Source organism: Mustela erminea, chromosome 9 (assembly GCF_009829155.1).
Source record: "Mustela erminea isolate mMusErm1 chromosome 9, mMusErm1.Pri, whole genome shotgun sequence".
NCBI lineage: Eukaryota > Metazoa > Chordata > Mammalia > Carnivora > Mustelidae > Mustela > Mustela erminea.
This window is the reverse complement of record NC_045622.1, coordinates 109,788,978-109,812,210: the sequence shown is the minus strand read 5'-3', so window position 1 is coordinate 109,812,210 and position 23,233 is coordinate 109,788,978. Positions and strand designations below refer to the sequence as shown.

The 23,233-nt window shown below is 49.3% G+C and overlaps 1 protein-coding gene across 2 annotated transcripts in view; it reads left to right on the top strand.

The window, feature by feature from the left end:
* TESMIN (testis expressed metallothionein like protein) overlaps nucleotides 1-23,233 on the top strand; it is a 38,306-nt gene that overhangs the window by 2,032 nt on the left and 13,041 nt on the right. Inside the window, exons 3-7 of one of the 2 annotated variants that reach the window (XM_032359608.1) lie at nucleotides 2,376-2,534; nucleotides 4,559-4,679; nucleotides 6,827-6,903; nucleotides 10,537-10,628; nucleotides 15,073-15,144. In XM_032359608.1, coding sequence (XP_032215499.1) covers nucleotides 2,376-2,534; nucleotides 4,559-4,679; nucleotides 6,827-6,903; nucleotides 10,537-10,628; nucleotides 15,073-15,144 — 521 coding nt within the window. The remainder of the gene's footprint in view (nucleotides 1-2,375; nucleotides 2,535-4,558; nucleotides 4,680-6,826; nucleotides 6,904-10,536; nucleotides 10,629-15,072; nucleotides 15,145-23,233) is intronic. The other variant, XM_032359609.1, reaches the window with a different exon arrangement.

The window sequence follows — 23,233 nt, the reverse complement described above, 5'->3', positions numbered from 1 at the left end:
ATTGGGATGAGGGTGGCCTGACTTCGTGTGTCAGGAGTCATAGCTCCAGAGCTTGGATTTCTGCCTTTCTGGCTTCCCTTCGGCGCAGCTGCTGCTCCTTAGTGTAAAGGAAAGATGGGGAGGAGAGGCTGAGCCTCCAGCGCCCTCTCAGCTTACGCGGGAGCCCTAGAGCTCACCCGGTCCTACCAGCCATCACCCGCAGTAGAGGTCTTCCTTGACTCTTCTTCGGATGCCTTGCAGTGTCAGCCACTCCATTTGGCTTCCGGGCCAGACTGGGGTTCCTGGCACCTTTTGCCTGTTGGGCGTCTTAGGACGACTGCTTTACAAAGTGGACTCAGTGAGAATTCACCAGAACAGGAGCAGAACTGGCTCGTCTCAAAATCATAACATTCTCTCTCTCAATCTCTTTTAAGGTTTTATTTATTTATTTGAGAGATCAGGTAAAAACATGATAAGGTAGGAGGTCAGAGGGAGGAGCAGACTCCCTGTGGAGCTGGGAGCCTGATGCGGGGCTCGATCCCAGGACTCCGGGATCGTGACCTAGCTGAAGGCAGCAGTTTAACCGACTGAGCCACCCAGGCGCCCAACATTCTTTTCCAATGTAATCCAATTTTAACAAAATGTAGGTTGGACAAAATAAAGGAGAGGCTATTTGGATGATATTTTTTTGCTTTTAGAAAATGTTATTGCCTGTTTCCTAGTTAACTAGTAAAATGAAAAAGATTCAGCATGGACATGTTTATCATTTAAACAGAATGGGATTATTTTAAAGTAAATATTGAGGATGAATTGCTACTTTCCTTTTTCTAGAAATTCATTCCCACATTGACCTTTGTTCATATCTCTTCTGTAAAAATGGGAATTCACTGAGTATAAGTAGTTCAGATCATAGTCGCTTGCAGCACTTGCTGTGCAAGTACGTGTTAATCATAGGGTGGGAAATTCAATCTAAACTCTGACGGCACCTGCCTGGCAAGTTCCTCAAAGCAGAAGAAGAAAATTTAAAATTTTCTCTTTCTATAAAATGTGAATTATCGAAATAAAGCCAAACTTGAAACACAGCTAAACCTTCTTTTTAAAGATTGATACCTTCATGACAGTCTGCTGTGCTAATAAGGAAACTGCCAGTAATTATTATCTGTGCAGGTCGCTGATTTCACTATTTGTTGGACATCTCCAAGTTTGCGTCCACAGCCACACCTAGAAAGATCATGATCTGTGCTGTGATTTTATTGTTTTTATTATTTTTTGAAGATTTTATTTATTTATTTGATAGAGGTCACAAGTAGGCAGAGAGGCAGGCAGAGAGAGAGGAGGAAGCAGACTCCCTGCTGAGCAGAGAGCCGATGCATCGATCCCAGGACCCTGAGATCATGACCAGAGCTGAAGGCAAAGGCTTAACCCACTGAGTCAGCAGGCGCCCCCATGCTGTGATTTTAAATGAGGTCTTCAGAATGTTACCCTAAAATCACCGTCTTCTTGGAAGGACCTGCCTCCTGGCCTCTGGCAAGTGCCCCTGCACTCTGCAATGGGCATTTTAGGGCCGATGGAGGTTCAGGAGGGGTCGGCCGACGCCATCCCAATCCTCCTTGCATTCTTAGCAAATGTAGAAAGAATCCTCACAATTTTGGAACCCTCAAATCTGACGGTATTTTTTTAACCATCGAGTCTTTAGTTTTTAAATTTCACCAGTTTTCAGCAGTATCACTGGCATTTTGCCCTCTTGCTGGTGACCTTGCCGTGTGTCGGTGAGTTGGCAGCTGTTGCAGAAGATGGCTCAGAGACAAAGCTGGCTGTTCCCCATGCCCTTAGCATTTGTTACAGTCCTGCCATCCAGTCAAGACACCGCTGTTATGTAATGGTGAGCTCTGCTATAAATACACGATCAATATTAAATCTGATATGTCGGCAAGGATCGGAGGCTTCTTGAAAGAAAACAAATCAACATTAAGTTTCATACAACTTAATGAGCACACTAAGAACGGTGAGAAAGGGCCAGCTTGGAGGCCAGGTTAAGGAAGACCCCTCAAGTCTGCCGGGTCCTAGAGAAGGGAGGGCTGTTGGGCCCCTTGAGGGGCACGCGGCCAGCTGGGGCATCTCCTCAGGACCTTATGCCGTGTGCTGGAAGCAGCATGAACACCGCGTGGAAGGTTCACCTGCATATTTCGTGGGCAGATGGGTTTGGTCCTCAGGGTCCTTCCTTCCCTGTGAGGCTGGTCAGATAACTTCTCACTCCTCGTTGCCCCCACATAGGGAGAATGAGAGGGAGAGAAGTAAAGCTAAGGGTGCTCTTTCCTTTGCAAACAGTATGCAACCGTGAAAACCGGTGTCCACAATGTGGTTTCTAAAATAACAATTGCTTTTTTTTTTTTAAGGTGGAAATAAAGGAAGCAGGTGGTAATATTATAAGTAACAATCCTGAGGAAGCAACTTTTCAGAACCCTCTTGGTCCAGAATCCTGTTGCAAGTTCCCCTCGTCACAAGAAGCTGAGGACGCCTCTGGCTGCTCTCAAAAGAAGGACTCTAACCCAATGGTAATGATGCCAAAGAAAATGTGTCTTGACTGACATTATCTTAAATGTTTGATTCTGATCATTGCTAATTCAATAGGAATTGTCGATTTCAGTCACTGTTTTTCCGTTCTGTTTCCTTGTTGAGTCCGCAGTGCTGATTGCCTCATCTATCAAAAGAGGAACATAATTAAAACCGTAATGCTCCATTCACCTCTGGAATTCCCAGTTCCTGGGTCTTAGCAAACCAAACAAAGATTAGGACATTGCGGTCCTTGCTAAGGAGGGTAGCCCCAAGTCCCCTTGGGCTGAGGCAGCCTTTAGAACGATGTGGTTTGGCAGGTGGGCAGGTAGAGGGAGCTGGGGTTCTGTGGCTGTTTCCCTGCCTGCCTGCCTCCAAATTCCTAATAATACCAAGTGACACTCGCATGACATAGTCTGTAACCTGTGTGGTTCATTTAATCCTCCTGTCAACGCTGTAGGCTAGCCATTATTTTTATCTACATTTCATGGATAAGAAAAGAGAGATGTTACATGGTCTGCTTGTAGGTGGTGCATCTGGGACCCCAGGTCTGAGTGTGGTGAGTGAGGACTAGGGAGGAGGCGAGCCGGAGAAGCAGCCCTGACTCTTCCTCTAGCGAACAGTCCAAAGAACCAGACGCCGCCTTTTCCCTGGCAGCTCTTTATCCCAAGAAGGGTGACCTAAGCTCAAAGGCACATCCTTTAACTAGGAGTTAACTTAAAAATGAGCTCATCACAAACTTTGGCTTAGCTGTGGCATGTACCAGTACTGCCTGTCTGTCTGTGCTTCTGCTTGGGTGTGTGGGTTCTGAGAGCAGAGCTTGTCCGTGACGCCTGGAGCAGGTGAGCAGGATGATTCCTGTAGTTACACCAGGCTACTGAGTAGCGTGCACACGCTGCTGCCGGAGAGGGCATGGCAGAGCCCAGGAGAATCCATTCTTTCTCCCAGTTTTGTGTACCTCTGTGTGTGTGTGTGACTATAACTTTATCCTCTGACTTCAAATAAAATGCCAACCAAACATGAATACTAGCCCCTTATCCAACATCAGGGTGATGTGAAGGTTTGAGCCAGTGACTTTGTTAACACAGGTTCTACAGGTGTCATTCTGCTAACGTCGATCCTGGGTGCTTACTTGGGGTTTCCTGTCTGGGAAACCCAAAGGCAACCTAGAGTTGGAAACCGCAGTTTTCTCTGGGTATCCGTGGTTTGACCGTCAGAATTAGAAGCTGTCTGGGCAGAAACTCTGATTTCTCTTGCCTTCACATGCATGCTGCGTGGCCTGGGACAGGACTGCACCCCGGGAAGGTTCCATCTGTGCTTTGCTTAACTTGTGTCTTTGACTCACAGACCCACCTGGCTCACTGAGGAATCGTTTATGGTCGGAATCCAACAAGGTGATCTGAGAGTGCCAGTCAGGCCCAGGATGACAGACATGGCTTCCTAGAACTTTCCAGTTCTTGGATTAACCTTTCTAAACTGTACTTGTAGGAAATATAATAAATGGACGTTTAATAAGAACCCCACGTGTAAAATAATAATGTGTGGGAGCAGGAAAGATACCTCATAAAATATAAGACTATTCTCAGAATGTGACCAGCTCCAGAGGTGGAGTCGGGGACGAAGCCTTTTCCTCCAGTTGACCGGATCTAGTGGGGCTGGGGGGGCAGATCACCGCACTCGTCGTTGAGGTAGACAGTGGAGCGTAAGGATGGCGAAGGCAGCCCGGCGCAAGGTCGCCGAGGCCTCAACCTCCACGGGCCGACACCGGTAGAGGAAGGCACGAGCAGGAACTTGCATCCACACACAGAACACATGTCACAAAACAATTCCTGGGGGGTTTTGCCCTGTGGTTCCTCCAGAGAACACATTACTGTGGAGTAAGAAATCGAGAACAGATTTTAGCTTGCCGTTTTGCGTTAAAACTGAAATTCTAGATTAAAGTTACTTTCTTAAATTTAAGTTCATCTAGATTCATATTACTGGATATCTTTTAAAAATGAAACCTGATCATTATTTTTCATTTTAGGTGATATGTCAGTTGAAAGGGGGTACACAAATGCTGTGTATAGACAATTCTGGCACAAGAGAACTAAAAGCACTTCATTTGGTTCCTCAGTATCAAGACCAAAATAATTATCTACAGTCAGGTACAGAGTACATTAATAAAAACTTATGTCATATATCATATGTAGGCTGATAAGTGATTATGTTTGGCTTTGTATAAAGAGTAAAAGTAAAGTAGGTGGTTAGGTTGTTAACTAGGCAACTTGCTAAATCTGTTTGCCCTTATAAGTGAACTAAGAATAGAAATAAAAATCTTTATAGACTAATTTATGTACATTGTGTTGTTGGATACTTGTCCTCTACTTGGCTAGCTGCAGAGAGCGTGTGACCGCAACAGGTGACTGCTGTTACGACATGTGCATGTGTCGAAAGGAGACTGGGTTGGGCCGTCAGCCTTTCCTAGGCTGGGCAGGGGGTTGGTGGTTCAGGTGTGGTCACACTGTATACAGTTGAATATACAGTATTAATTATTAATTAATATATTATTAATTAACTATTAATTTATATATTAATTATATTAATATACAATATATATGAGACATTTTCATGTAACCAGTGAGAACTGTGAGTACACTTTAATCATCACTGAGTTTTAAAATATATCAAGTGCTGATTTTTCTCTGCCATTCTCTCAGAAACATCTTTAAACTGACATAATAATAATATATGGCCTAGAAGTCCTTAGTTATTTTCAAATTACTTTTAAATGATTAAAGAAAGAATAAATAACAGAGTCTTAGGATTGTATTTACAAAAGTTAGACCCTAATTCTTGAAAACTAGGTATCTCTGTGTGGATTGTATACATAATTGTGTTAATCTAAATCTTGAGTTAATCAGAATATTTAAATTATCAGATGTTTTGTTGATCTTATCAGTGGTTTATTTATTTTTGTTTTTGTTGTTGTTGAAGTATAATCTACCTACCACATTATATTAGTTTCGTTTGTACAACAGTGATTTGAAGTTTGTGTACATGGGAACCGATCAGCACAGTAAGTCTAGTTACCATCTGCTGCTACATGAAGTTGATGTGATATTACTGACTGGGTTCCCCATGCTGTACTTGCCAGTAATTTAAATCAATATTAAATACAGATGTCATTTCAATGGCACTACAGAGTTCAGGGCTAGAGGAAATACTGTAACTCCTGTTCCAAACTGATAGTCTCTTTATTTAGGGACAGATAAAATGCCTTCAAGACATTTGCTTTTCTGTGGTACGGAATCAGGGTTGGAGTTTAGTCTTCCAGAAGCCCTTTGTCCATGCCCACCACGGTCTTCTGGCTCCATCTCCTGTAGGTCAGAGCGACCTCTGATCCTCTGCACAAGCAGGGAAGGCTTCTTTCCTAATTCCCCTCCTTCTGGAACATGACCCAATCCTAATGCCTTTAGATCCACAAAAGGAAAGGCTTTATATGGTGTTCTTCAAACCTACTTCCTTGTCATAGAATCATAACCCCGTCACCATGGACGTATGAAATACCAGCATGAGATAAACGCATCCTCGTTACCGAAGTGTCAAGGTATCATCGCTCAAAGGATGCGTGAGCCGGGAGCAGGGAATGTGTTCAGCTGATCAGTGACTAAAGACGCTAAGACACGTTTCTCCCTCTGCCTCTGCTCACCGGCACTGAGGTTTGCAGAGCCTTCTGTGTGTCAGGAATGTTTTCCACGGCACACTTACACCAAAGATATACAAATCCGTTCCATTAGTTAAATAGTTTGGTCCAAAGAGCCCAATAAGTACTTACATCCTAGCAAGTTAGTAACCATTTGAAAAAAAGAACACACATAAATTGAAAGTAGTTCACGCGATGTCCGACAGATGTCGCTGTGCTTTCCTTGAAAGTGGGACGCATCCAGGGCCTCCCTGGCGAGTTGGCTGGGGCTCCCAGGGGCCCCTGCACGGAGCCACAGCGTGGGAACTTGGCCACTAGCCACAGTTTTGTTTCACTTCGTTTTGTTTTTAGCATAGTAGACTAACCCTGGAAGCTTAAATTAAGCAGCTTTAAGACCAAGAAAAAGATGTAATATGTAAAAATAATAATAATAATAATAATATTGACTCAAAAGTTTTTAAAGAATAAAAAAAAATAGGATCAAGGTAAGTTTAAATGATTTTGCACATGATAAATCATGATACATGATCATTTTTGTACTTTCTTCCATGTTCAGGTAGAAAAGGAACAATATATGGTATCCATTAATTTTAATTGTCTTCCTTACAGATGTCGCTAAACCAATGACTACTTTAGTAGGAAGATTTTTGCCAGTACCAGCAAAATTAAATCTCATTACACAACAAGTGAGTCATTGTTTTAATAAAAAAAAAGATTACAGTTGGGCACTATTTTCTCTTAAAATTTCAATTGTTGAAGTTGGAATTACTCAGGAAATATAATTTATCCTCTTTTAAAATCTACAGTGAAACCTTTACCATGTGTTCCATACCTTCACTACTGGGTCAGACACTGGGGGTTGGGAGGCAGTGGCACAGGTTCAAGGCAATTCTGGGCCAACCCTTTGGGCTTTCTTGCACTTTCCTACAGCCGTCAGACCAGCCAACCTTCCGAAACCCCATTTGTTGAGCTCGTTTTTTGCAGCCCTGCTGTCCATCTAGCAGGACACACCACCCATTTGGTGTAGAACATTCCTTACCTTCCTCGGTAGAATGGAAATGCTTTTTTAGAGTTTAAAATGCTTTTATGATTGTACCACAATATGCACATACTAAATATAAGACAAATGTGTTATTTTCCCTAAGTCTTGATATGAAGTGTCACTACCCCAGAAGAGACTTCCGTGACTCCCCAGTGTGGACAGCCAGTCGCTGTCACTGCACCTGTCTGCTTCTCTGCCCAGCACTGTCACGGTCTTGCGTTTTCCTGGTTTGTCTATTTGTCTGCATCTCCCCACGGGTATGCTGGGTCCGCAGGAGTAGAGATCTTGTGAGCCTAGTTTGTCTCTGTAAACTGAGACCTGGAACAAAGCCTGGCACGTACAGGGCGGTCACACAGAGTGACTTTCCGTAGGGCCGTTGCCTGTCTGAGCACTCGGACCACATCAGGGAGCCAATGCTAAGTGATGTCCCCAAACAAAACAAAACATGTGATTCTGCCCCCTGCAGCCTACATTTTAGTGTGGGAGACAGACAACTTGGGCAAATGTAGTAAATTACATTGTGTGCCAGGAGAGCAGAGGACAGGCATCGGGTACAGAGCTTCCTACAGGGTCAACCTGCTGTAGAGACAGGGGGCGGGGATGGAGTGAGCAAGAGGAAGGTAGCAGAAGGGGGTGGAAGAGGAGCAAGCATGGGGCTGGGGAAGGGTGGGGCCGAGTGGGTGTGGGGGCCCTGCCACGGGGAGAGTCCCGTAATGCGGGGGGGGGGGGGGGGGGGGGGGCAGGGCAGAGATGACAGCAGCTCCGACCAAGCGGGGCCAGCGGAGCAGAAACAGCTTGTCCGGATCCCCTACAGGCTGGCAGGGCTTGTGACGGACTGGGTGTGGGGAGAGAGAGAGAGAGAGAGAGAGAGGAAGCATGGATGCCCCCACAGTTTCAGCCAGAACGAACAGAAAGATGGTGTTTCCATCCAGAGAGCTGAGGGTAGTACACGTCTTATGAGGGAGACTAGGAGTTCGCTGGCCTTGACGTGTTACGTTTGAGACATCTGAGTGACAGTGGCCGGCAGGAGTGGGACATGTGGGCCTGGAGATCAGTGTGCGGAAGATCTGGGCTGGAGGGAAGAAGTCACCAGGGCGTAGATGGCATTTCAGGCCTTGAGACCAGAGAGACCCGTGAGGCAGCGGGCGTAAGCAGAGTCGGATGTTTGTCGAGTGCGTCAGTAACTGTTTCTCAATATTGTATCGGTCAGTGCGGGAGATCCGAGCTGTGACCCTGGGGCGCCCGCCGCAGACTCTCGTGGGTCCTGCACACGAGCCTCCGGCGTCCTGGCCGCCTCCGCTCCTCCCTCTTCCTCCCGCACCGTGTCAGCCCCAACCGGGCAGGCGCGCACTGGACTCGCTCTACCGCTAAGGCCGTGCCCTAGGAGTGCTCCTTCGGACCGCAGCCTCCTTGCTTTCCACCTGCTCCCCATCTTGTCTTGGCTGTGTTGTTCTTGTCCCGGGGTTGGCTGCCCCTGACCTCTACCCGGTGTGACCTTGAGGCAATCCCTTTAGCCATACGTTTGCTGCTTCCTTGCCACACTCCCAACTCTGTATATTTTTAAAGATTTTATTTTTAAGTAATCTCTACGCCCAACATGGGGCTTGAACTCACAGCTGTGAGATCAAGAGTCGCACTTTGCAACTCACAGTGTGGCGCACGGACTAGGAGCCTGGGCGTTATCTGGGAACGTGGCAGGAAGGCAGGATCTCTGGTCCTGCCCCAGACTCACTGACCCAGAATCTTCATTTTAGCAAGAGCCCAGGTGATGTGACTGAGAGTCTCCGCCCCTGCTCCTAGGAGGCCAGGCTTGCTGGAGAAGGTCATGGGTTCCAGCATAAAGTCACTCTAGATTAGCTACCTATGCCGTCCTGAAGCCCTCCCTTTTTCTTGGCTTTACTTTGGGACTAAATAGGCAAAGGGGAAAGGAGAAACTGTACCCTGGTTTATGCAAAGGATTGCCTCAATCCTGAGAGCTGTGAAATCCTTTCTCAAAAGGAATCCCAAACTCCGGACCGCCTCTGGGACCATGGGCCCCCTGATGTCTGGGTGATGGGGAAGAGACGGTTTCGAGTAACTTGTGGACACTGGCCTCCTTACATTGAGTGAGGAGGACAGAGCCCCCAGCAGGAGAAAGGGGCTCCTGGGTGAGGCTCCCCAGAGGGATGGGGACCCCTGCAGGGATGGGGCCTAGTGCTCAAGGACGTGGACCCAGGGTGGCTCCTCAGGGTCTTCAAGTCCCACAGGCAGTGATGACACACAGTACGAGGCAGAAGAGAGAAAATAAATAGAATGAATAAAATGTTTGTTTTTCTAAAACTGTAGTTTTTTTTTTTTAAGTTTTTCTTATTTAAGTAATCTCTACGCCCAACGTGGGGCTCAAACTCATGACTCTGAGAGAGTCACGTGCCCTTCCGACTCAGCAGGCCAGATGTCCCCCAAGACCATACTTTCTATATAAAACTGACTGAAATTTCAAGTGTTCGGGGCAGGAAGGGACAAGGCTAGGGTATTGAAGTGTGGTATCGGCGAATCATCTCAAAGCCTGGATTTATGCGATTCTTTACATGTGTCCAGGCTTCCCCTAAGAAGAGCATTAGGTCATTGCTGACTTTGCTGCACTTTCCTTTGCTTGGGACGATCATCTGTGAGCCAAGCTAACGAGTAATAGAAAGATAAATAAGAGCCCAGAAAGCAAAGGACACGGAGGGGACAGAGGTTGTGACATGGCTTTTGGACTTGTTGAAACCGGCGACCGATTTTTTTCTTTTTTTTTTTTTGACTAGATGAGACACCAATGGTTGACAAGACTTGAGATGTCCAGGGCTCTTACGTTATACCAGGAATGTCATCATAATTAAAGAACAGTTTCAGTGTACAGAAGTTTGTGATTTAATTTAACTCACAATTTGTAGTCATAAAATGGAAAAAACTGTCCATTCCAGTGTCCACGGCCAGTGCCCAACAGCTGTGTGTGGCCGGCTGGGCCCCGAGTCCTTACCTCCCTACCCCTGGTCCACACAGGCAGGACTCTCCCCTCCCCGGGCTGGAGTGGCCAGGTGATTCTGGGACACACTGGGCTGGGCTCGCCCACTGCTGCAGAGAAGCCTGGGCTGGAGCCCACTCCAGGGCGAGGGGAACCGTCGTGGTGACAAGGCCATTGTGATATAAACCTCCAGAAGAAAACCAGTCATTTCTGTCTGGACCTAGATGTTGACTGCACAGAACTTATGAAACACGTTCTAATGAGAAATATGTTTGCTTTGACTTTCCACAGCTTGAAAACGGAGCCTTACCATCCCTAGTCAACGGGTCTGCTTTCCCTTCGGGATCTGCTCTTCCAGGACCCCCGAAACTAACCTTGGCTGGGTAAGGATTAACAGCAATCAGTTGTCACTTACTTTAGTAGAAGAGTTTAAGAGGCTTTTGGGTACTGTGGTGGTTTTTTTCTAAGTTCTAAAATCAGCTTTACCAGTAAACCTTCGTGACCTCTAAAAACTGTATTTTATATGAAGCAGTGGTACCAGCCGTGTCGCTGTGTGTGTCTGGTTTGTGGCTGGAAGGGCTTCCACACTGTGGCTGTCCGCGCCGGTGGATGGCTCACTGCCATCCAGAGCTCTGTCTTGGTCTCACATCAGTTTAAACAGAAATGCTCTGTTTGTTTCTTGCGATCATCAGCATGAGTAATGATGTGGCAGCCACTTAACCTTGACCGTGGTCTGAGTGTGCCTTTACCGGCCGCCGCGCCCTGCTGGGTCAGCCCGCATTCGGAGGCCGGTGCCGAGGCTCGCAGTCTCCACGAGGATGTGGGCTGCCCTTAGCTGGGGCCTTGTCTTAACATTTGAAAGTCGTATCTATAATTGTAACTAATTAAACTAACCAAGCTGGTTGGAACACCTTGTTGAGTTGACTTTCACGTGCGAACAGTGGACAGGGCAGCCCTTTCCGCTCGTGGGTCCTTGAGGTGGTTATGGAGATCGGTCCGCTCCCGCCTCCGTGAGTTTGAGGCACGCAGTGGTCGGACGTCCCCCTCGGGTCCAGCAGTCTGTGAAACGTCCACTGTGGGCTCTGGGCGCGCCAGGCCCCCGCGGTGCTGGTTGTGGCGTCGGTGACGGGGAGGAGGGCTGTCCGGGGGCCGTGTGAACGGCCCCGAGGACCACTTGGCAGGCATCGATGCCTCGCCCCTGCGTTGCAGCAGGGTGTGCCGGGGGCTCACATGGGTCGCGGCTGCTGCGGTTTTATCAGTCCGTCTTTCGGCGGTTGTCGCCCAGAGGCTCAGCAGGCGACTTTCGGTTTGTTTAACGGGATCGGGCATCCTCCCCGCCCACTCTCTTGGGCACGGATCAGGGAGGGCAGGTTGTTGCTGGTACTGGACTCGGTCCTGCTGTCATGGCTCTTCCCACTTCTGGACCAAACAGACGCCACATAAGTCACTGCTAGATCCTGCTGGCAGGTCCTCCCCCGACCCTGTCTTTGGTTATACTGTGCGACCGAAGATGTCACCATCCAGAAGACACCCCTTTTTCTTCCGTGGGATCTGGGAGCATCGGGCCAGCAGTGCGGGATCGCTGTGTGCATGAGCGTCCGGAGCAGCTGCGGGAATCTGGCGCTTCTCACGCTTCATTCCAAGTGTGCGCTCTTGGAGCCCCGGCGCGACCTGCGACTTCTCCTTGGCACGGCTGACCCGGGTTCTCGTGGGCGAGCAGTAGGAAGGAATGCTGTGTCGTGTTCCGCCTTGAACCCAGGCTCGCCTCGGTTTTCTCGGTCACACAGTTTTCTTTATTTTGATGTAATTACGCGGGTCATAAAACATTTTTCTCTTCTAAATGAAGCGCCAGGAACAACATGAGCCTTGTGTTTGTGGTGTTTTGCTGCAAAGAATCACTTGAGTTGATGTCACTCCCTTGAGTCAGCTGCATGAGTTTGATCTCGGCACCGCAGCACTGACGGTGAACGGACTCTGGCAGCGTGTGCCTCGTGACAAGGGCACATGCAGAAGCCCGTTCGCTCTTGTGTCGTCCTGTGTGACCTCCCACTGCGACTGATTGGCCGCCCCCGTCACCTCCCTCGGTGCTCCGTTAGCTGTCTTGTTGACTGCCACAAGATAACAAGGTCAGATTAGGTCTGAAGACCTCAGAAAGGAAGCTCTGTCGGCTCAGTATGGCTCAAAGGTTTCTAACCGGCGGGTGACACAGAAGCGGAGTGACAGGGCGCCTGGGTGGCTCAGTGGGTTAAGCCGTTGCCTTGGCTCAGGTCATGATCTCGGGGTCCTGAGATCGAGCCCCGCATTGGGCTCTCTGCTCAGCAGGGAGCCTGCTTCCCTCTCTCTCTCTTCGCCTGCCTCTCTGCCTACTTGTGATCTCTCTCTGTCAAATAAATAAATAAAATCTTTAAAAAAAAAAAAAAAAAAGAAGCGCAGTGACGGTCAGCGGAGCCTCGGGGCCCGTAGTCCTCAGGTGCCACTCACCATGTCCTCGCTCTCCAGAGCTGGGTGGGGAACCGGCTAACTTATTAACTAGCTTATCATACTCCTGAAAATGCCCTTTCAGTAAAAATTTGTGTCCTGTCACTCCGTATGGCTTTCGTCATCTTGTCCTCAGTCAGGTGTTAATGTGAGTTCTGACACAGCGCTGACGCTATTACTTTTGTAACGCAATGAACATCATAATAAAGGACACTCACGAGCCTGCTTCTCTGAACATTTTTTTTCGTAAAGATGAGGTCATACCTCGTGCGGTGGAGTTTATTTCTCATGCTTTCCTGAGGCGGAATTGTGAGGATCTCTCCCGAGCCCTTAGTTTTCGGACTGGCATAGGAGGGTGGACAGTGTCCGCAGAGCCGTGGGACTGTCCCCGGTTCAGTTCCCGTCTCTTCCCGCCCTGGTGCCCTGTGCTCGCCCCTATGGCGCCTTAGCTCATGCGGCTACCTCAGCTGAAACCCCCTTGGGGTGGACAGCGAGTCTCACAGCCCTAACGGGTGGTGGCGAGTTCTAGCTCCTTCGAAAGTAGTCTAGCTTCTTCCATCCAGATTAAACTACCATTTCCGGATTTTATATCATTACCAATCAGTATCAAATAATCTGACAGCTGATTTTACCGTATCTTCTGTCCTCCAATTTTTCAATCTCATTTATATTTATATATTTATATATCTCATTCCCAAGTTCTTTGCGGGATTCCTCCTGGACTGACTATAAATTTTTATATGTGTATTTTTTGATTTTCCCCTGAAGCTCTTATCACCGTCCTGACCACTTGAGGATCTCTCAGGAAATGCCGATTGGTATCTTCCTGACACAGGACATTCATTGAACTGTCCTCTGCCCTCCCACAGTCGCGGCAGGTCACGCCTGGAATGTCTCCACGCACCCCACCCCCATTTTTTAGAGGAAAGAATTTTGATTCCTCTGGATAGTCAGTGCCAGGCCCCGCTGTGTCCCACTGTAGGGGGAGGTCTGAGAGGCCAAGGACAAGAGCAGAGAACTGGTGAGCACGCGCCCTCCTCTGAAAGCCCACGTCTGCTCCAGGGCGCACCTCTGGGCACCTGAGGGGACAAAAAGCTGTCACTCTGCTAGGTACAAAGGGGAAAAGTAGACTAGACGAATAATAAATTAATACAGCATTCAGTGACATAGTTTGGGGACATTATCTTAAAATGGGAGAATCTCCAAAAGGAAGAGTCAGCAGCTCGTGCATGAGTCAGGTGCCAAGTGTGTTTGGCGGGGGTGGGGGTGGAGATGTCGCTAAACAGAAGCGCAGACAGTGAGGCTGGGCTGGAGGCTGCTAAGGCAAGCACGCCCACACAGGATGAACCCACTGTCCACGTACAGAGGACGACGGGCCGAGCTGGGACTTAGGGTTCCCCCAGTCTGGACTCCAGGGAGCTGAATGTGTGAGTGTGCAGCGCACAGGCAAAGGGGCCCGCCTGGCACACCGTCTTCAGGGCATTTGTATCAGAACCACAGGACAGGTGGCACGCAGTGCTTCCATATTCTGTGCGGCGACAGGAGACTGTTGGCAAACGTTACCTGTGTGCCAAGTTCCCCTGCGGTTTCTGTAGGGAACCCCAGACCAAGCGGCATCCCTGTGACCCAGCAGAGCCCTGTCACCATCCCGTCATTGTCTTTGGGCACTTGCCCCTCCTTTCACCATAGCGTAGTAAACGTCTCACAAAACGAGGATGCTGAGTTCCCTCCACAAGTGGTACTGGAAAGCAGCACTTGGGAGCCTTCCCTGATTTTAATCCCCAGCTGCCCCTCATGTTTAGCTTCTATGACTCGCTCATCTGTCCCCCTCTGATGCCCCCACGATGGCTCCTGGGCTAATCCCAAGAGCAGTTAGGTCTCCACTGGAAACTTGCTTTGACGTTGCTGGTAGTTCTGCAGCGTGGACAGCTCTGACACTGCCCGAACAATATAAGACAACGATTTAAGTTCTATTATCCATTAGTGTTCAGATTGGGGAAAATGCAAAAAGGTTGAACTAAAGGAGCTATTTGGCATGAGGGTCCCCACATAATAGGGTTTAAACAGATCAAGGGAAGAACGTCCAGAAGGCTTCCTGGGGAGGGGACAGCAGTCGGGTCCTGTTGCGCACCCTGTGGGGACTGTGGGCGTGCTAGCTGGGCTCGGCCGGGCGCCTCCCACCGGGTGGTAATACACACAGCAAGTCTGTTTCATGATCGGGCGCCGATAAGTAGTACCTATGAGCGCCTGGTGCTGAGATTTTCAGTATTTGTTCAAAACACCAGATGCTTAGCTAATTCCCCTTTTAAAGAGTAACAATCTGAATATTTTCTTTTTTAATCTTTATAGAGTAACTCTTAGTTCATGGGACACAAAGTCTAAAAAGCCATGTAACTGTACCAAATCCCAGTGTCTGAAATTGTAAGTAATCACAAATCCTTCATTATTAAATAGAAATAAGGTTGTTTAGAAGTCAGTAAGTGGTACACAGTTGAGATGAGCGTCAGCGGCTAGCAGCGCGGGGCCACAGCTGAGACCCGCCGGCCAGAGCAGCGAGACGCTGCACCCTCTGCCCAAGCCTGGTTCGGGTCTCCTGGGATTCTCTTGACCGACTAACTTAGCAAAGGACCCTGCCTGCCCCTCGCGTGGTGTGACTTTCTTGGGTTTGGGTTTGCATCTCCGCCCCTGGGATGGGTGCTAACCGCGGCACCCTTCCAGGGCGTTCACTGGGACATTGCCGCATCCTAGTTTTCACCAGTTCGGTGGACTGGTAATATTCACTCAGCAGTGAATTTTCTCAGAAAAGTCCTCCCCCAGGGATGCCAGCTCGCAGGAGGCTCGGTGGGGGGACGGTGGGGCTGGCCGTGTGGCAGAGCTGTGGGCGGGGGTGTGGGCGGTGTGGCTGACGCAGGAGGTGGCCCCTGTACCCCTCCGGGCCTGCCACACGGGGGCGCTGTTTGTGTCGTCTGCCCGGCTCTCGGCTTTGCCAGGTGTCTGCCCCGAGGGCCTGCCTAGCTTTAGAGGGACAGTTGGAGGGGGCACACATCCCCGTCCTGATGGCTAACACTGTCTCCACGTGGTTTTTCCCTTGCAGAGTCCTGCTGAAGTCACTGAGGGCTCCACTGATGGGACAGGGACTTGGGGGTACACAAGTGGGTCCAAATCCAGAAACCTGAGAAACTCGGTTCACTGTAAAGACACATTCATTTTTTAAAAAGCAATGCTGGAAACTAGGCTTGGCTGTGTGAAAGCATTTGAGCGGTCGCTGGCTTAGTGTGTGAGTGCGAGCCGCACGCCTCTCTGAACGCCGGGCGCGCCTGCTCCGCTAACACGCGGCTCCGGTGAGGAGGACGGAGGGCAGAGGGCGAAGCCTGGACCGCGTGACCTTGCTGAGCCCGAGTGGCCCGCCCAGACGGGGACGACCGATGCGGCGGAGGACAAGGTGGTTGCGTGTCGGGAGGACGGAGCCAGGAGGGGAGCAGGTCCTGTCCAACGGGGCTGCCGAGGGGCAGCTGTGTTTCGGGACTGGGGAGACCAGAAGACCGGTGAGGCCTAGAGCAGGGTATAGACAGTCACTGGGGGGTGGAGAGAGGTCCCTCCAAGGACTCAGAAGTAAGGTGGGGCTCCAAGAAGGGTCTCACTTATTGATGACCCCACAATGGAAGGCCATGGAAATAGCTACTGGCCTAGAAGCCGCTTTCCAGATGAGCAGGTGCCTGATGCACTCTTCAGTCATCCCAGGCGGGCTTGGTCAGCGTTGGAACAAAGCAAAAGGAGGTACAGAGTGTGGCCCGTGCTGTCCGGAGGAAGGAGGCGCCGTCTCTGTGGGCCACGGGCTCCGCCTCAAGAGAAGCGCCCGTGCCGCAGTAGAGGCTTAGCGCCCTCGCGGCAGACCTGGGGACCCGCACCTCCGACTGCACGCTCAGCGCCGCACCATCGGGCCAGAGTTCTAGCTTCCTCGGTAGCTCTGTGCTGGGAAGCCAGGGGCCTGGAGCGCTGTGGGCACTGGAAGGGTGTGAGTGCCCCCGAAAGTCCCCCGGGGCGTCCCGATCAGCCTGTCGGGGTGTGTTGGCATCAGCCAACCGCTGAGGACCCAGTGATCTCCGGAAAGTTGTTTGCGGAAAAGCTGAGGAGGGGGTGATGTCACCCCACCCCACCCCCGCCCAAGCAGAGCCAGCCGCGAGGTCTCTCGGTGGCAGAGTGTGCTGGCGACAACACGGCCGTCTGTGCGCGAGTGTCCGGGAGCTTCGGCGGGGAGCAGGTGTCAGGAGTGGACTGTCCATCGCTTGCTCCGTGAGCACGTGCGTGATGACCAGGAGGAGCCTTCGGGTTTCTTTACTCTTCTTCTCCCCACAACTAAATTGTGTTCTTAAAGTGATGGAATATAGTTTTCTTAGGGTTAATTGTCCTGCTTTATTGGGAGTATCTATAGGATAAAGGTCAAGAGGGATGACTATTAATTGACCATCGACGAAGAGAGAAACACATTATTGTGACACGTGCACACGGGTAACACCAAGGATGCAGCCACCTTGAGTGGGACGTCCGAGCGCTGGCCCCTGCCTCCCGTTCTCTGGACTCCTCCCTCGAAGTGACAGTTTTAATGACGTCTGTCTTCAGGCTTTCGGGGGGTCATCTACCAGCTTGTCACTGCCGTAGAGAGAGTGTTCGCTCTGACCCGTGTCCCTCCCTCTCCAGACGGAGCTGGAGCCGCCCTTGTTGGCTGCTCCCCGCCCCTACCCCCGTCCCACTAAAGCATTAGATAACGGACTGCAGCTTTTCTGGTGGTGTCTTGAGTCAGCAGAAGCTGGGAATTATTTTGAAGCAATGAAATTAGTCTGTGTAATGAAAATGGTATTGATGTAAACTTAATAAAAAAGTAGATAAGTGGGGCGCCTGGGTGGCTCAGTGGGTTAAGCCACTGCCTTCGGCTCAGGTCATGATCTCAGGGTCCTGGGATCGAGTCCCGCATCGGGCTCTCTGCTCAGCGGGGAGCCTGCTTCCCACTCTCTCTCTGCCTGCCTCTCCGACTACTTGTGATTTCTCTCTGTCAAATAAATAAATAAAATCTTTAAAAAAAAAAAAGTAGATAAGCATTTGTTATTCTTTTATTGAAAACTTAGTATTTAAAAAGTTTTTAAAGATTTTTCAAGCAGTTCTCTTCTGTCTTTCCGCTGCCACTACATAGGACTTTCTTAACATTTATTTTTAAGATTTTGTTTATTTATTTGACAGAGATCGCAAGCAGGCAGAGAGGCAAGCAGAGAGAGAGAGTCTTAACATTTTTTATACACTTTAAACATGGATTTGCTTCATAATTAGTTTATGAAAGCACTGATTGTGACAGCCACTTTCGTAACAGGATTTTCTTGTACAGGCCGTGACATAGGTATGGTACGCCAGACCTCTGGGCATAACTTCGCAGCGTGCGGAGGAGTGCTCTAGGGCCGGAGGGAGGTCTCTTCCCGTGCCATGGGCACACGCTGGGAGACTCTGGGAGGAGGCACCGGCTCTACGAGTGCGATGTTTTCCAGGACAGTTTCAATTAGTTCTGAAATATGTTAGCAAATCCAAGCAAAGTTCTTTAAGTATCCGTTCCAATTCCGTTTTTGCTGAGATACTGGGTGGGACTTGTCGGGAGCCTCATATTACCCACAGTGTCTTCACCCTGATCAAGTCTAAATCAAGATTTTAATCATAGACCGGGCGGTCTCTAATACTGGTTTTTCAAATGGCCTTTTGTCTCTGATTAAACAGGTTAATTAACCAGAATCCTGGGGCTAGAAGGTCAAAGCTGGGTGATCATTTTGTCTAGTCTCTTGATTCTTACTTCTGCTTTCGATTCCTTCTTTGATGTTTAAAAATATTAAATACTTAATTCATACCCAGTAGCGCATAATTCTAATATTTAAAGTCTTTGTTTGTCTGATTCTGGTGTTTTCTTCTCTTGATTTGTCACTCATTATGTTTGTTTGTTACCTCATGTATTTTGTGAATTTTTAAAAATTGTAAGTTATAGTCACTGGGGCTTGCTCTGCGGGAATTCCCAGGCTGACCCGAGGGCGTGTTCCTGCAGAGAAACTGTGTTTGCCGCTGCTTGACCTTGATGGCACTTCCAATCTGGACAACTCAAAAGTTTCCCTAAGGTATTTTTTTAGGACCCACAGCATGAATTCAGATCTCTCAAACCCAAATGGGCCCCCTCCTCCCAGCCAGTGCCCAGATGGATGCATTTGCTTGCCTAGGACAGGTTTTCCTAGAGCACTTACCATCAGGTAAGGACCTCCCACTGTTCTTCCTGACGTGCAGCTCTTGGAGCCGAGCCCCTGCCTGGGCGGGCCCCAGGCTTCGGGTGGGTACACGGAAAGCACTTAGAGCAATGGCTGGCACAGTCTACTTGTGAGAAGGGTTTGCCATCCCTGTGGGTGTCGCTCCCTCCGCCGCCCCCGTGCAGCTGCTAAAAGCAAAGCCGACGGTCGCTGGGGTCAGCAGATGCCGAAGACGGCTGTCGGCCTCAGCTTCGATGTGGCTCACTCCTCTGACCTTCTGTTTCTCTTTTATTTCTTGGCTTTGAAGGGGTTTCCTTAAATATTTTACAGGCTCAAATATGCATCTGGAAAGGTCTTAAATATTTAATACCCATGTTTTAAAGCGTTTTAAAGAAGTTGTCATGATGGCCAATGAGTTAAGACTAAGATTAGAACACACGTCGTCATAGGTCTTTTCAAACACAGTAAGACTCTAAAAATCATAGGACACAGCGTGCCTGGCTCCACGGCATATGCGTGGACAGTGGACAGTACGTTCACCTTCTTGCTGAGCCCCAGAGTGCGATTACCCAGAGGTTGGAATGCTGCCAGCTTGCCAGCCCTGAAACGCGCTCTACCTCGAGGACAGCACCTTTAGCAGAGTCATGCTGCTTCAGTGTGTTTCCAGACAAAAGAGGGGCCACCAGACCTCATGTGGTGGCAGTGGCAGTGGTCTCCTAGGCAACAGCAGGAGTGGACTGCGGAAGGGGACAGTGCACGTCCCTTGAGCAAGAACACGTAGACTGCGTACAGTGGATCTAACAAAGCGTGGACTGTGGAGTATTCCCAGACGTCACCATCCACGCTGATCCCTCAGCCCGTCGGTAGTCAGACTTTCTGCCACCAGAAACCTGGAACCCTGAGGTTTGTGTCCACCGAGTCCGTGGAGTATGGGAGCCCGAGACCACAGAGGACGGTGCTCCGCGAGCCCTCTTGCTGCTGCCAACATGAACAGAGCAGTTTGGGCCTTTTCGGAGAGAAAGGCAATTTTACAGAGCGGGGCAAGTCCACAGTAGTGGTAAAAAAGGGAGTGGGAGTTCGCTCAGGGACCACGCTGTATGTCCTGCCCCAACACAGGGGTTTTCGACTTAGCGCTCTGCCCCCGAGGAAAGGGCACAGACGGCTGGAATTGTCACGAAGATGAGGACCGCGCCCAAGATCTGATGTCTGCTGGGCACCCAGTACACACGGCTGACGGGGAGCGTGACTTTCGGTGGACAGAAGTTTCAAATTTAATGCAGCCAGAATGGTCACTTGTCTTCACTATTGCTGCTTCTCGCTCAGGAAATCCAGCCACTTCCCGGGTCCGAACGGTCGTGCTGTTCGAGTTTGTTCCAAAGTCTTAGAGTTTGCTTTTCTCCTTTGCGGCCTCTGTGCACCTGGGGTTGATTTCTATGAATGGCGTTAGGTAGGCATCTAATTTCATTTTTTCCCCCATATACACAACTAATTGCCCGGCACCGTTGCTCGCAGAACACCAGTATCGTCGCAACGATGTGCAGCGCGTTTCCTGTCGGCTCTCAGGGTCTGATGTCTGGGCGGGTCTGGTTCTGGGTTCTTGACGCTGTTCCACGATGGACCCCACTTCTCAGTGGTTCGTGTGTGGACGTCCTGCACCATCGTATTTGACAACCTGACTGCGAAGGGGGCCAGGACTTCTTTCCGCATCTCCGTCCTCTTTTCCTGGTCGTGAGAGTGAGGGCCCCTCCCGCAGCCTCTGCCATGCTGGGCGCTCGCTAGGCTGCTCCTGGTTTTCCTGGTAATACTTCTAACCTTCCCTTGCCCTACCCGAAGTGAGATATTTGCAGTAGGTTTTTGAGAGACCCTCTGTGCTTAATGCTGTTAGAGGCTGTCGGACAAAGACTGCGACCGACAGTCATCTCCTTCGTGTGTCGGTCCCGTCGGCTGCTCTGCCGTCCCCCACCTCCCCCGGGGGGACGATGCTTCCCCAGCCCCCGCCCTCGCCTCCGTTCCAGCCACGGAGGAAGAGAAGAGGGTGCAGGCCTGCGTCTCCCCTTCCAGGGCATAGCATAACCAGAAACTGCCCGAATCACTTCCACTCACACTGCCCGGGCCAGAACCTCATGCTGTGCTCAGACCAGGCCGGGTGGGAGGCTGGGGAATGTCCCCGAGTGGAGCCTCCCACGCGCTCGGCTGGAATCCGGGGAGAGTAGCTCCTGCCGAAGGGCTGCTTCTCCCCACACACCTGCGTCCCGCTGAGGAGGCTTCCTTCTACGCCCTTCTGTTCCTGATCAGGCATTCTGCTTTATCCTTACTGTAAGTGAGTGGTCAGTTTGATCAGAGTCTTTTTCCTGCATTTATGGAAATGATCGCTGTTATTTTTCTTTTAATCCTATAATATGTTCTATTACAATAAATATACCAATGCTAATCCACCCTGTAGCCTAGGGATTGAACCCAAATTGATCACGATGTACCAATTTTACCTTGTAAACACTGCAAGATCTGGTTCCAGATTTCTAATATTCTGCCTAGGACTTTGCAACTTTTCTGGAGGCGCGTAGAGCTACGATTTCCCTTTCTCACATGTCTAGAATGTGGTTGTGGTATCGAAACCAGCGTTTTGTGTTGCCCAATCCAGTGCGCTGTCAGGCTTCCCTCCTCCCACCCCAGCCTCTTCTGTGGCGCTTCCGAGAAAGTCTGGGCAGGGGAGCCCGTGTTTGTTCTTTGAAGGGTGATCGCCCACTGCCTGTAAAACCACCAGGGCCGGGTGTCTTTGTGGGCTGGAGAAGACGGATGAGCTACCCAGTCACTTTCTCTCTTTGCTGTTGCTTTTTCTAAGTTTTTATTTATTCTGGAGTCCATGTTGGGATATTTTTTTAAGATTCTCCTTATTTATTTGAGAGAGAGAGCGAGCACAAGCAGGGTTAGGAGCAGAGGGAGAAGCAGACTCGAGCAGGGCAAGAGGCAAAGGGAGAGGGAGAAACAAACAACTGAGCCAGGAGCCCAACGCGGGGCTCGACCCGGGGACCCTGAGATCATGACAAGAGCCGAAGGCACACGCTTAACTGGCTAAGCCACCCAGGTGCACCCCATGTTGATATTTTGCATTTCTCTTGAAGATTGTTGAATTCTCTTAAGTTTTTAAATCTACTTGTATATTCCTGTTATATATTCGTATGTTGCTTTAAAAAATCGTCTCTCTCAGCAGTTACAGCCGTGCACGCTTTCCAAGCTTCTGTTGTCATTGCTTCTCTCTTTCCTCTCTCTTGATCTTCTCCATGGGATTTCTGTCTGTTCTGTCAGTGTGTTCAGGGCATCCGCTTTTGGTTTTCTGGATTTCTTGCTTAAGATTTCTGGTTCCCATTTCAGAGGTATATTAAGGTTTGCCCTTTACTGTTTCCCCAGCACACCTGTTTTATTTTACTCTATTGTCTTGCTCGCTTTTTGTGCTAATGCTTATTTATTCTCTTTTTTATTTTTTAGGAAATTCATGTAAAGCTTTAGATTAGCCCCATGCACTGCTTTAATGCACCTACAAGTGTTGGTATGAGACACTTTTGCTGTCACTCACTCTTCACCCATGGATTGCTCAGGTCACACTTCCCAGTATCAGATATGTATGTAGATATATGTTTGAAATGACATTTTAATTGTTAATTTTTTACTTTGATTACACCGTGATTAGACAATATGGTCTATAGGATATTGATGCTTTGAAATTAATGAAGTCTTCTTTTTTATGACTTAATGTTCAATAGATTTTTAAGATATATTAACTTAAACATGTATATTCTCTATGTGTTGGATGTATTTACTGTGCATTAGGTCAGATTTGTTCATTTTGTTTCTTAAATCTCATAAATGCTCTTTAGATGTTGTGTGATTTATCTGTTTTTGACAAAAGTGTGTTCAGACCGCTCACTCATTGGGATTTGCCTCCCTATACTTCCGTTTTGGTTCACATGTATCGGGTCTGTGGTGCAGGGCACGCAGACCCATGCTTGTTGTGTCTTGGTGGTGAACGCTTCCATCAGCCGTGACACACCTGTGTCTCCTGTTGCTTTTGGCCTCGAGTTCTTCCCTGGCTGATACTCGCGTTGCCGCCGTGTTTTCTCGGGTTGGGGTTAGCAGGTGCGCTCCCTCTGGCCCCTTTCTGCACACACGTTCTGTGTGGTGCTTTTAGTTCCGGTATGTCCTCCGTAAGCTGACTGTGGGTGGCTTTTTAAAAAGCAAATCTA